Below are 14,050 nucleotides of genomic sequence, written 5' to 3' on the forward strand. Positions count from 1 at the left end.
TTCTAACATCAGAAGCTGCATGATGATGGCTGCCTTACACGTGCTTAGTGACATGAAGCCGTGTCAGATGTGCTTCTTGCCTTTCCTTACCCTGTGGGCTCTAAAATTACAGGGTTATTATTTCTCAAAAAAGAATAATTCCCTTTGCATCACACACTTGATTGATTTTCTTCCTTTTGGATTTTTATGCTAAAATACAAATTTTATAATTAAATTCCTTACTATGTACTTAACAGTACTTCACAATAGCATATTTCATCGCAGCTTGGTTCCATTGCTTGTGCAAGGATTTTATATTAGCCTGAATTCTTAGGCTTATGTACTAAAAAATTTATATGCACATACAAAGAGATTTTTATATCTAATATGACCTAATATGCATGAGTTTGCAAGTGATTGCCTTTTCCTTGTCAGCATGATTCACCATTTTTATGACTCAGTTTTCATGAGTTGCATGTTATTTATTCTAGTTCTTACTGGCTTTCTGCTAAATATCCATATCTCCAGATCATTGCAATATTATACACGAGCAATGATATATAATACTTAGGATTGGGGTCATTCTGTGGTATAGTGGTCAGAATCTCAAAGGCTGCATAAGGATCTTTATGTAATTTTTGTATTTAAAATATTTTTGTTCTTCTACTTTAAATTTTTTTTATTAATTACACTTTATTCACTTTGTATTCCCTCCCTAAGCTCCTCCCTCCTCCCCTCCCAATTCCACCCTCCCTCCCCCTTCTTCACACATGCCCCTCCCCAAGTCCACTGATGGGGAGGTCCTCCTCTCCTTCCTTCTGATCTTAGTCTATCAGATCACATCAGGAGTGGCTGCATTGTCATCCTCTGTGGCCTGGTAAGGCTGCTCTCCCCTCGGGGAGGTGATCAAAGAGCAGGCCAATCAGATTATGTCAGAGGCAGTCCCTCTTCCCATTACTATGTAACCCACTTAGACACTAAACTGCCATGGGCTGCATCTGTGCAGGGGTTCTAGGTTATCTGCATGCATGGTACTTGGTTGGAGTATGAGACTCTGGAAAGACCCCTGTGTTCAAATTTTCTGGTTTTGTTGCTCTCCTTGTGGAGTTCCTGTCCTCTCCAGATCTTACTATTTCCCACTTCTTTCATAAGATTCCCTGCACTCTGCCCAACAGTTGGCCATAAGTCTCAGCATCTGCTTTGATAGTCTGCAGGGCAGAGCCTTTCAGGGGCCCTCTGTGGCAGGTTCCTAGGTTATTTCCTGTTTTCTTTTTCTTCTGACGTCCATCCTCTTTGCCTTTCGGGATGGGGATTGAGCATTTTAGTCAGGGTCCTCCCTCTTGATTAGTTTCTTTAGATGTACAGATTTTAGTAGGTTTATCTTGTATTATATGTCTATATCAGTGAGTATATACCGTGTGTGTCTTTCTGCTTCTGGGACAGCTCACTCAGGATGATCCTTTCCAGGTCCCACCATTTACCTGCAAATTTCATGATTTTCTTATTTTTCATTGCAGAGTAATACTCCATTGTGTAGATGTACCACAGTTTCTGCATCCATTCTTCAGTTGAGGGGCATCTGGGCTGTTTCCAGCTTCTGGCTATTACAAATAAGGCTGATACAAACATGGTTGAGCAAATGTCCTTATTGTGTGCTTGAGTCTCTTTTGGATATATGCCTAGGAGTGGTATGGCTGGATCTTGAGGAAGTGCTATTCCTAGTTGTCTGAGAAAGCGCCAAATTGATTTCCAGAGTGGTTGTACAAGTTTACATTCCCACCAGCAGTGGAGGAGGGTTCCCCTTTCTCCACAACCTCTCCAACATGTGTTGTCACTTGAGTTTTTCATCTTGGCCATTCTGATGGGTGTAAGGTGAAATCTCAGGGTCATTTTGATTTGCATTTCTCTAATGGCTAATGAGGTTGAGCATTTCTTTAAGTGTTTCTCTGCCGTTCTATATTCCTCTACATAGAATTCTCTGTTTAGCTCTGTTCCCCACTTTTTAATTGGATTACTTGGTTTGCTGCTTTTCAGCTTCTTTAGTTTTTATATACTGGATATTAGCCCTCTGTCAGATATAGGGTTGGTGGAGATTCTTTCCCAATCTGTAGGCAGTCGTTTTGTTTTGATGATGGTGTCCTTTGCTTTACAGAAGCTTTTCAGTTTCATGAGGTCCCATTTATTGATCTACTTTAATTTTATTTCAGGCCTGGACATCATCTTTCCTAAAAAACTCCTTTTATAGTCCAATTTTTGAACTCACTATTGATGGTACAATGATTAGTCTTTGAAATTATTTTCAATAGAAAGAAATAGAACATAGTAATTTTTCTGAGCTCATAATAAAGGGAAAAGATTACTCACTTTGAGACTAGGATAGAACCTCTGGCACTCTATGTTCGGATGGTTCAGCATCTGAATGCAAACAGCAGCCCCAACTCCTCAGCCACAGGACCTTCTCCCACTTGTACTTTCTCTCACTTCTCCCGTGCTCAGGCTTCTTGTTCCTCCTAGGGATCTCAGGGGATCTAATGCTCCGTTACCAATTGGAAGTGTGTTTGCCTCATTATCTCAGAGACCGTGGTTGGAACAGAGATATATTCAAGTATTGTTGCCTCCACAGCGGCATGCAGCGAGAAGCGCACGGAAAGAGTAGCACTGAATAGATGGATAAATGGAATTTGGCTCAACAAGCCAACTCATTGTCTTCAACCAACCTAAGAAGTGGTGTGTCTGCTCTAAGACTTGAGAAAACAAGAAATAATAGCCATGCTGAATGCTCACTTCTAGGTGGTTTTTCTATAGCATTGTAAAGGAGTTCTGAATGATGTTGGTGCATTCTGGTCTCTAAGCTTTTGCCCTCTTGTTTAGGAGTTGGAATCATGCTTGCTGGACCTGTTTCCACACAGCAAGAGCCAGCATTTATAACATTCTCGTATGTCCCACCCTTCCCGCTGTGCCAAGCCCTTGTGTGGATTATCTGTTAACTTTCACAACAACCTGATGAAACAGGCGATATGGAGATGGGACCTATGTAAGTTGAGCAACTTGTCCAAGTTCATACACATAGCAAGCTAAGAACTTGGGCTCAAACCAGTCAGGCAGGCTCCAGAACTAAGCTCGTCATCATTTCTTAGTGCTTCCCAGAGTTCTATATTTAGGGCCATTCATCACTGTGTGAAATTCTTATTTTTTGTTTCTGCATTTAAATACATATTCCTTGATTGCAGAACATTGCCTCTCCATATAGAAAGCAATGCATGGCCTGTAGTAGGCATTGAATAGATGGTTAGTACCGTTTTCCAGAATGGGAAATAAAAGGAATGACTACTGGGTCATCCCTAAATGTTTATAATTTTTACATTTGAGGAGTATTCATTTTTTTGAAGGAATTTGTTAAAATAGAAAACTTTAAGCCCTGCTTAAAGATAGGGCTTAAACTAGGGCTTAAAAAATAAAACAACTTCTCTTTATATACGAGGTTATACTTGCAGGAATTTTGACTATTTGATAATGTAAACTTCAATCCTAAGTGTAAGGGTGATACAGCTCAGACCCTTTCTTGGAGGAAAATCTTAATGTCACTCATATCTACTTGGCTATCCCTTAAAGATGCCTAATTCAAGAACAAAGCTAACCCTAATCCCTGCGTGCTTAGAAAAGATAGGCACAGACCCAGCTTTACTTATGAGAATCTCCATGCTACAAGACGACCTTAGATCTTGCTCCATTCCCACGTCTTTCTCTAGCTAGTTGAATCTGATAATAAAACATGAAAGAAAATTTGACAAGGTGCTATACAGAATCACAGACCATCTAGGGTCACTAGAAGCTGCCTGGGCTCTGCCGGGAAATACTTCTAAAGCTACTTTCCCATCACCCTTCCTCATTTGCTCTTCTATTTCTGAACCCCTACCAACTCTTATCCTATCTTTTTTTGTACTTTCCCTTCCTGAGTATGTCATTTGCCTCCTCATGTAAGTGGGGAAAAAAATCTAGCCACCACAAAATACATTTTTGTTGCTAATGACACTATGGTATTGGAGCCCAACCTCACCCCCTCAAAAGCCAAATTTTGAAACTAAATAGTAGCTCTCTCTAACTCTGAGCAACCTTTTGTTTCAACTAGTTCCATTCCTGGGCTTCTTCTGGATCATGTATGCACATTCTTGCCATAAAAACTAGCATGCTGAGTGTGCTGTCCCAGAAGCAGAAAGACACACACAGTATATACTCACTCATATAGACATATAATACAAGATAAACCTACTAAAATCTGTACATCTAAAGAAACTAATCAAGAGGGAGGACCCTGACTAAAATGCTCAATCCCCATCCCAAAAGGCAAAGAGGATGGACATCCGAAAAAGAAGAAAACAAGAAACAAGTTAGGAACCTGCTGCAGAGGGCCCCTGAAAGGCTCTGCCCTGCAGACTATCAAAGCAGATGCTGAGACTTATGGCCAACTGTTGGGCAGAGTGCAGGGAATCTTATGAAAGAAGTGGGAAATAGTAAGATCTGGAGAGGACAGGAACTCCACAAGGAGAGCAACAAAACCAGAAAATTTGAACACAGGGGTCTTTCCAGAGTCTCATACTCCAACCAAGTACCATGCATGCAGATAACCTAGAACCCCTGCACAGATGCAGCCCATGGCAGTTCAGTGTCCAAGTGGCTTCCATAGTAATGGGAAGAGGGACTGTCTCTGATATGAACTGATTGGCCTGCTCTTTGATCACCTCCTCCTGGGGTGGGGGGAGAGGAAGCAGCTTTACCAGGCCACAGAGGATGACAATGCAGCCACTCCTGATGAGATCTGATAGACTAAGATCAGAAGGAAGGAGAGGGGGACCTCCCCTATCAGTGGACTTGGGGAAGGGCCTGCATGAAGAAAGGGGAGGAAAGGTGGGATCCGGAGGTGAGGAAAGAGGGGTTTATGGGGGGATACAAAGTGAATAAAGTGTAATTAATAAAAGTTAAAAAAACTAGCATGCTGTGATGTTAGGACTTGTACACAAAGCTCTAAATGCTTCTATGCTAACATTTTAAAGAGAAATTTCTAATTGAAATAAGTGCCTAGGAGTGTTTCATTCCCTGCCATGTCTTTACTTAGGCTTCCCCTTTGGACTAGGCTGTCTCAAACCAGAGTTTCGGACCTTGTTCTCCGATGTTGCAGTAGAGTTTACATTCAACTTCTTTCATTTCATATAGTTGCGTTTCACAGTTGTCTTTGAAATGTTAATTGTGGTTTGTTGGTGTATTCACATCCAGATTATATTCAATGTCCTTATTGTATGAGGAGGTTTAATGAAACTGCTGCCCAGAGACATATTAATTTCTGCAAAGATCAGTCTTCTCGGCGTGTCTTTGATCCAGCCCAAACAGCAGCCAGACTGGCATCTAGAGCTCAGGTAATATCTCTCTCCCAGATGTGAGATTTGTGTCTTTGCATGTCTGGGACAAGCAGGTAGGATCTGACAAGGATCTCAAGTATCCATTCTCAGAAGTACAGGGGTCAGAAGGGTGATCACTGTCAATCCTCTTCAAGGGGGTTGTCTACTTCTGGCTCAACGTACCTTTGAGAGCTGCAGAAAAAAAATATTTCTGAAATGTTTGAAGCCTCTCAGGATGAAGACTTCAGTCTATAAAGAATGTCACTGTAGCATTATGCTAATACCCTGCTTATCCAATGGTGTTTATCAGCCTAACCCACTCAGAAAAGAACTATGACTCAGTGAAACTGGTCTAAGAGGGAGAAATCTTGCCAACAAGATGCCTCGCGGCTTGGGCTCTGATTTGTAGAGGGGTGGGTGGGTAGATGAGATATACAACATGTCTAGTTTATGGTCTGTGGCCCTAACCAAAAACACAGTGGCTGATGGGAATTGAGAAGATGGAACAAAAAGGAAACAGATTTAAAGGGGTTATGGGTCAAGCCAGTTAAGATTGGAGGATGAAAAGAACTGATCAGATAGATGCTCAAAAGTATGGGAACATCGAAGCCTGAGCATCTGGGAGCAGCAACAGGAACATTGCTGGGAACCCATGGAGCTGTCTTTCTCACTTTCTTTCCACCCTTTTCCCACGGCTTCTGGCTTCTGGCTTCTGGCCTTTTTTTCTTTTTAATTTTTTTTTTTTTTTTTTTTTTTTTTTTTTTTTTTTTTTTTTTTGAGACAGGGCTTTCTCTGTAGCTCTGGCTGCCCTGAAACTCGCTCTGTAAACCAGGCTGTCCTCACACTCAGAAATCTGCCTGCCTCTGCTTTCTGAGTGCTGGGATTAAAGACTTGTGCCACCCATGCCTGGCAGTATTGACCTCTCTGTTCTATTTTCTCTTGGTGGCTTCATGTGTCATAAGCAATGTAGACATGAATTTATTTCAGAGTTTTGTAATTTTGTTTTTCCAAACTTGGTATGTACACATGCACTTAAGACACATAGCCTGAAATCAATTTATCCAAAATTTTCGGTGTATTTCAGCTGCAACACATTGCATGAGGTCATGCGTGGGAAATTTCACACTGTGCTGGTGGTCAAAATGCTTCTGGTTTTGGAGCATTTCTGAATACACATGTTTGGATTAGAGGTGCTGTAAACCCGAAGAAGCACAGGAGAGAGGATGCAGGTTTGCTGAGGAGTGCTGAGCACAGGGTGAGAGGCTTAGTCTTTCCCGTTGAGAGCCTGGAGAAGAGGGCAGCATCAGAGCCGGGCTCTGTGGTCATGTTTCATTTCCCATTGCATGGTCGATCATGTGTAGGTGAAACTTTGAGATTTACCTTCCCCTGTAAATGGCATTAATGGTGCATAGCTAGTTGAGTTGTTGGGAGTCCAGTGCTGGTCCAGAAGGTCCTTTGACTGTCCGTTCTCTTCCAAAAGCCCCGTTCTCTTGCTGGGGGTTGGAAATAACAATTTTGAAGGACTATGACATCTTCAGGCTTGAATTTAACCTAGGTGTGGAGAGGACTTTAACTTCAGCTCTTCTTCCACCCCGTATAGCAGTACCAACAACTGACATTACTACGGATGGTTCTATACAGTCCATGGAGCTTGCCAGTATTAGTGGGCCAAAGGGGGTGAAGGGAAGCAGCAAACAAAGTGTTTTTTATTTGTGAAGACGGCCAGCTGGCTATCCTGAGTGTAACCAGGACTTGGCCCCATTCCTCTCCTTGTTTTCCAGAGCTTAGTGGTGACTGGGAGCAGAGGGGAAATTGCTTGCTCCCTGAATTCCATTGCTCACTGTCTGTATGAATGGCAGTGTTTGCTCCCCAAGTGCCAATGCCACCATTCTGGGACCTTGCCTAATAGGGAAGCTTATTCAGAAATGGAACAAGAAAGGAGAGTTTGCTCCAGGCTTGCAGGGCTGTTGATGGCATAGCCAAAATGTGTTTCTATTTCAAACTTAATCAGCTTTAAAAAAATCTGTCATGCCTCTAACCAGAAAAGACCAATACAGGCCTATAATAAAAATAAGCCTTTGGGGACTTTTGCTGTGCAAGTGAGAGGAGCTGAGTTCAAATCACTGGTACAGAAAAGCCAGTCATGGCCACATATGCCTATAATCCCAACAGTGGGGGCAGGAACAGATAGATCCTGGGAGCTTATTGGCTAGCCAGATACCAAAACAGCTCAATTACAGACCCCATCTCAAAAAGTAAGGTAGGAAATAGTTGAAAAAGATACCCAACTGACTTCTACATGGTTGAATATGTGTACATACACAGAAGTGAATGTACACACAAAATAACAACAACAACAATAATATTTAAGCTGGCTGAGGATGGGTGATCTGCCTGCTATACTGTCACAGTAATTTCCAAACTGATGAGGAGTTTATTTAAATATCAGAATATCTGGAGGTAGAGCCACAACAGTCTAAGAGGGGCTCCTCAAAAGGCTTTGGTTCTTGCTTTGTTTCCATCTGTGTAGTCGGCAGCTGTTCTATAGGACTAGCAAGGGCCTGGGGATACTGGAGTTCTGTGCTTAAAACATGTGCTGCCTGTCAATCTTTGTTTTTCTTCTCTCTTTTCATCAGAAAGCAAAGCCACCTTCAAGCGTAATGGGAAACAAAACATTCCATTACCGTATCCTGATTGACATTAAACGATTTCTTTTGCCTCACACAACTGATTTTATAGGCTAAACAGGCCACCACCAACCCCAAAGGCTTGCTTATGAATGAGTGTTTCCGAGCCAAACTGTGGCTTAGAGCACCAGCAGGAGACTAGGACCTGGGCTAACTGAAGCGCAAGGTGTGTCTGCTTCCTCTGCACGCGAAGGTCAGCGTGAATGCGGGTTTACCTCGTGCTTGGGACCCAGGGTTATGGTGTTGTTCCCCTTTCTATCTGTAGGGTAAGGCCCAGCCAAGTCCTAAAAAAGAAGCAACGGTTCCCAGTGCGGTGGGAGCCCGACTGCAGAACAGGGCTGTGGAAACCAAGAATGAAGCCGTGGCTCGTTCACGTAAGTCGGAGCGTGCGCTTGCACTGTCGCGTCCTGGGGCAGAGCCGCCATCCTGCGGCGGAGAACTGCCCACGGTCAGTAAATGCTAAGATGGCATCGAGGGCTGCTGCTACAAAAAGCATGAGGGTTAGTTTGAAGTTGAACCTTATTTGTCGAGAGGGAATATTTCTTATCAGGATTGCACCACTCTGACTACGTAGGAAGTCTTGTTCGATTACAGCAGCAGCAATCCATGGCTATCGCTCTCCAGTCTGCGCAAACGGAAAATACTGCAACTCTCAGGGAACTCTCAGGTCAGGTGTACAAATGAATGATTTCTTCTGACTGGCAGCAAGTATTGCCACCATCATGGTACTGGCTTTGTAGCTCCTCTACATAGTTTACCCTGCCACCTACAGAAATGGAAACCGAGGCACAAAGAGGATACATGACCTTTCTAAGGCACATAGCGGGTAACCAGCAAGCTGGACTAAATACCTGCTGTTCGCTCCACCCCAAGAAAGCTGCGAGAAAGATTGGCTTCGCTATGCCCAACACACATTTTTATAAAGTCAACCGACAAAGAAACAAATTGCCCTTTGGCTTTGTGCACTGTGTTTTAGCTGATGTCTCTCCTCTTCTTCTCTCCCGCAGTTCCATGGCCCCCATCCTCATGTTCCGTCCTGCCCCCAGTACTTGACCTTCCTACTTTCATATCACTTGTCATCATGCACTGTTTAGGCAGTGTGCATTATATCACAGCCACAGTGTCACTTCTGGACAGCAGTCGTATCCTGAAGGTACTAGCCAGTCTCAACCCGAGTGGTAGAACGAAGACGTTTTGCTGTTTATTTTGAGTGGCTTATCAAGAGATTAAAAACTTAATTGAGGGTCTGGAGAAGTAGCTCCGTGGGCAAGAGCAGTTACTGTGCAAGCTTGAGGTTCTACTTCAAATCCCCCCTAAAAAGCCGGTGTGTGGAGCCACGTGCCTTCAACTCTACAACTATGGGGAAGAAAAGCGATTAGCTTGATGGAGCTTCCCGGTGCTGGTCTAGCTCCGGGTTCAGGAGACTCTGCCTCAAGGGAATGAGATAAACCCTCGACCCCCCCCCCGACTTCCACATAAATGCGTGGCTGCATGCACCCACACCGGTAAATGTGCACACACACCGCAGGTGAAATGCCACAGAAACAAAGTAAACAAACAAACCCCAGAGCCACTAGTTTACAGCCGCCTGCACAGCCCTACAAACCCAAGCTGTTAGAGGTTTCCCCTGCCTTTGCTTTGGTTTTGGCAACATCACTATTTGTGTTTTCCTAACAAAACATTTTTCATTTTTTTCCAATTTTTATATACACTCACCACTTTAATATACAGCTCAGTGGTATTAAATGCATTCATCATGTTTCATAAGAACAACCACATTACTTACCTCTACTGCTATTTTCCTGTTTATTCCTGAGAAAGGAACCTAGGTCCTTGCTCACTCGTGTTCTAACACTGAGATCTTGTTTCTTTTACATTGCATTTACTTAGACTATGTGGTGCCATGACACTCCTCTGGGGTCAGAGGACAGCTTACAAGACTCAGTTCTCTCCTTTTACCATGTGGGTCCCAGGACGAAACTCAGGCCAGTAGGCTTGACAGCAAGCACCTTTGCCTCCCACGCCATCTCGCTGCCTCTTTGGACTGCTTATTTTGAGAGGCATACTAAGTAGCTCAGGCTAGGCTTGAACTCATGTAACCCATGTAGTCTTGAAATTTGGGATCCTCCTGCCTCAGCCTCCCCAGTATCTGGGTGGATGGCTCTTTCATTCTGTAAAGCTGAAAGTGGGTACCCATCAAACATTAGCTCTGCATTATCTTCTCTTTCAGTCTCTTGCAGCCACTGTCTGTCTGATCATGGCCACTCCAGTTATTCGCAAAGCATTTCTACTTTCATGACTAGATTATTCCACTTAGTGTAATGTTCTCAAGGTCCAGCCATTGCAACATCTATCATAATCATTACTTTTTAAGACTTAACATTCCTCTGTGTGTGTATGTGATAATTTTGCTTATCTACTCATCAATCAGTGTGCAGTGGGTTTTACCCACAGCTTAGCTTCTACGAGCATGTCCAAGACTCTTTTTTTCAGTTCACTGAGATCTGGCTTTGAACTCTTGGGGTAAATGCTCAGAAGCAGAATTGTTCTGTTTTTACATTTTCAAGAAGCCACAGTGATATTTTTTCTGCCAGTTGTACAATCTTACATTTCTACCTACTAACATTGTTCAAGAAAGAGGCCCATTTTTCCATGTCTTCACCAAATCAGGGAGGGGGCCAGTCCTAATGCATGATATGTCATTGATATTTTAATGTGCATTTCTTTAATGATTTAGGATGTTAAAAAATCTTTTAGCATTATGGTCAATAGTGCTTATTGACCATTAATGGATCGTCTTTGGAAACATCTACTCAAATCATTCTCATTTTAAATTCATTACTGTATTATTTCCTTCTGTATCACTGTGATGATCAAATGCCCAACAGAAACGAGTTAAAGGTGAAAGGAGTTGTTTTGGCTCATGATTTAGAGGTATCAAGATATACATTTCAGGACATGGCATAGAATATACCAGGGTGGCCAGGAAATAGAGGAAAGTATGCATTTCCTGAGCTGGCTTCTCCTTTGTCCTTGCTTATTATTTGAACCCCCAGCCTAAGTAGATGGAGGGTCTTTCTCCCTAGTGTAACCATCTGCACATGCCCTCAAACACATACCCAGAAGTGTGTTTGACTATCTCTAATTAATTCAAAATCACCATCATCATTGTTATTATATTATTAGTAATTCTAGATTATTATTAGGTTATCATCCATCAATATATCACAGTAGAAGGAGCAGGAGCTTGAGGAAGCTCACTGCATTCCATCCACAGCCAAGAAGTAGAGAGCTATGAGTCCTTACACTCAGCTTACCCTATCCTTTTTATACAGCTCAGCCTTCCCAGCCTAAGGAATAACGCACATATGAAAATAGGTGGACTTTCCCACTTCAATCAATGTTATCAAAATGATACCTTCGAGGTATGCCAAAGGTCCATCTCCCAGGTATTCTAGATTTCATAAGATGAAAATTAATTAGCCATCAAATGCCACCTCTTGTCAACTTGACACCCAAACACAACATCATTATAGATCATAACCTTTCACTCCTTGTCACCTAAGCCTCATGTTCATCTCATAAATCAGTACACAGTCGAATTTCAGAAGTCTAACAATTGCAAGTTTAAAAAGTCCAAAGTTGGTTTCTCATCTGAGACTTAAGGCAATCGTTAGGAGTGTTCTCTTATGAAATTAAAAAGAAAGAAAGTGAAAGGTTATGATTCTAGCACACAATGACACAGAGTGAGCACCATCATTCCTGAATAAAAGTATTCAGGCAAAGCAATGAATGATGAGCCAAAATTTCAAAATCCAACAGGGCAAATGCCAGATCTTAGAACTCAGGGTCTGGCATCAAGATGAAATTTGCTGAAATCCAAACGCTTAGATTCTCCTACTTTCCAGCTGTGCCATGTGCATAGCACACAGGCCCTCTCTAACGCCAGACCCACTCCGTGCCTCAGCTCTCCACAGCAGACATAGCATGAGCCAGGCAGCTCAACTGCTCTCATGTCTCCACTGCAACTTAGACTTTACTTTGACAACTGCACATAGTGGCTGCCCGGGGCCTTTTTGCAGGGACCCTAACCCTACCACACATGGCTTGGCCTCTGCTGTTCTTAGAAATGGCGGAGCTGAACTCCACGCCACCCCAGTCTCCTGTCTTTAATGCTTACAAAACCAGTGGGCAGCACTGTCAACTTCTCTTGCCAGCTCAAGAACACAGCTATATCAGCTTCTGTGCTGTGATGACCCCGAGGAAACACTTATCTTCAGCTTGGGCCTTCTTGCTTGAAATTGGTTTGGATCTCTACAAGACAGATCGTCTGATGGACGGGTTTTACCATTAAGACAACTTTCCTATCGCCTGATGTCCCAGTGTAGCACGTGAGGTTTCTCTTCAGTGGTCTCTTTAACAATTATAGCTCAGCACTGATCTGAATGCTATTCTGTCTCGAAATTCCCTCTGCCAAACAAATTAGTTCATTGCCTTTAAATCAATGTCCAAAGAGGGACATGAGAAGAAGGAAGCCAGATTATTAGGCAAAATGTCACATGAATGGCCCTTGGCCCAGTTCCTGCTGGAGTCCGTGTTCACGTCTGAACTATCACGGGCCATGCCATCTGCATTTCTCGCAGCAGTTTTGTCTTCCAGATTCCAGTCAGAACAGATCGTTCATCTCCATTTCCAGTGTGCAAGAGCTTTTCTAGGACAAAATACCAAACTCTTCCACTCTGCAGCCACAAAACAGTTCCAAAGGCCTCAGCACCATGAGGTCAGATTTCTCACACCACTGCTCCTGCTTCTCTGTACTAGGTTTTTTGGTCTTCATTACTTTTCTGTTGTTGTGACAACTATCCCGGCAGAAGTAACTTAGGAGGACTTGTTTGCTTCATTGAATCTGTAATGGCTTGGGAAGCTATAGAAACCTTGACAATAGTAGGTCTTCCAGTCCATAAACATGAAATGTTTCCACTAATTTATCTTGTTAATATCTTTTTTAAACAAGGAAATCATGAAATTTGCAGGCAAATGGTGGGATCTAGAAAAGATCATCCTGAGTGAGGTATCTCAGGAGCAGAAAGATATACACAGTATATACTCACTTATAAGTGGATACTAGACCTATAAGATAGGATAAACATACTAAAATCTCTACACCTAAAGAAGCTAAACAAGAAGGACCCAGGGTAAGATGATCAGTCCTCACTTAGAAAGACAAATGAGATGGACATTGGAAGTAGGAGGAAACAAGTAACAGGACAGAGCCTACCGCAGAGGGCCTCTGAAAGACTCTACCTAGCAGTGTATCAAAGCAGATGCTGAGACTCATAACCAAACCTTGGGCAGTGTGCAGGGAATCATACGAAAGAAGGGGGAGTTAGTATGACGTGGAGAGGACAGGATCTCCACAAGGACCAAATATATCAGACACAGGGGTCTTCTATGAGACTGTTTTTCCAACCAAGAACCATGTATGATATAACCTAGAACCCCTGCTCAGCTGTAGCCCATGGTAGCTCAGTATCCAAGTTAATGTAAGGGGAACAAGTAAGGGGAACAAGGACTATTTCTGACTTGTTAATATATTTTAGCAGTACTTTGTAGATTTTTCCCCCTATGCTTGGAATTGAACTCAAGGCTTTGAACATGTTATAGAAGTGCTTTATTATTAAGTTAAGTTAAACATTATTTGTACATTTTATTTTACAAGTCTTAAGTGTCGTTGGCTAATGGCAGAATAGTTTATTTTTTTATGATGTTAGAACAGTCGATTCCATAATTCCCCATTTAAATCGTTCGTTGTTGTTCTATACAGTAGAATTGATGTGCGTTCCGTTTGTATGTCACTACATTGCTGAATTCACTTGTTTTAATCATCTAGACAGTGACTTGTCGATTGCTTACTCTTTCTAATGAAATAACTAATGGTTTTACTCTATTTTTTCCTAATCTCAGCTTCATTTATCTTTTCTAGAACATTTT

At 42.5% G+C, this 14,050-nt stretch overlaps 1 protein-coding gene across 1 annotated transcript in view; it reads left to right on the top strand.

The window, feature by feature from the left end:
- Zc2hc1b (zinc finger C2HC-type containing 1B) overlaps positions 1-14,050 on the top strand; it is a 55,644-nt gene that overhangs the window by 20,110 nt on the left and 21,484 nt on the right. The window contains exons 5-6 of the mRNA XM_021655772.1: positions 5,251-5,390; positions 8,325-8,433. Of these exons, the coding sequence (XP_021511447.1) occupies positions 5,251-5,390; positions 8,325-8,433 (249 nt within the window). The remainder of the gene's footprint in view (positions 1-5,250; positions 5,391-8,324; positions 8,434-14,050) is intronic.

The sequence above is a fragment of the Meriones unguiculatus genome, chromosome 3, assembly GCF_030254825.1.
Source record: "Meriones unguiculatus strain TT.TT164.6M chromosome 3, Bangor_MerUng_6.1, whole genome shotgun sequence".
Classification (NCBI taxonomy): Eukaryota; Metazoa; Chordata; class Mammalia; order Rodentia; family Muridae; genus Meriones; species Meriones unguiculatus.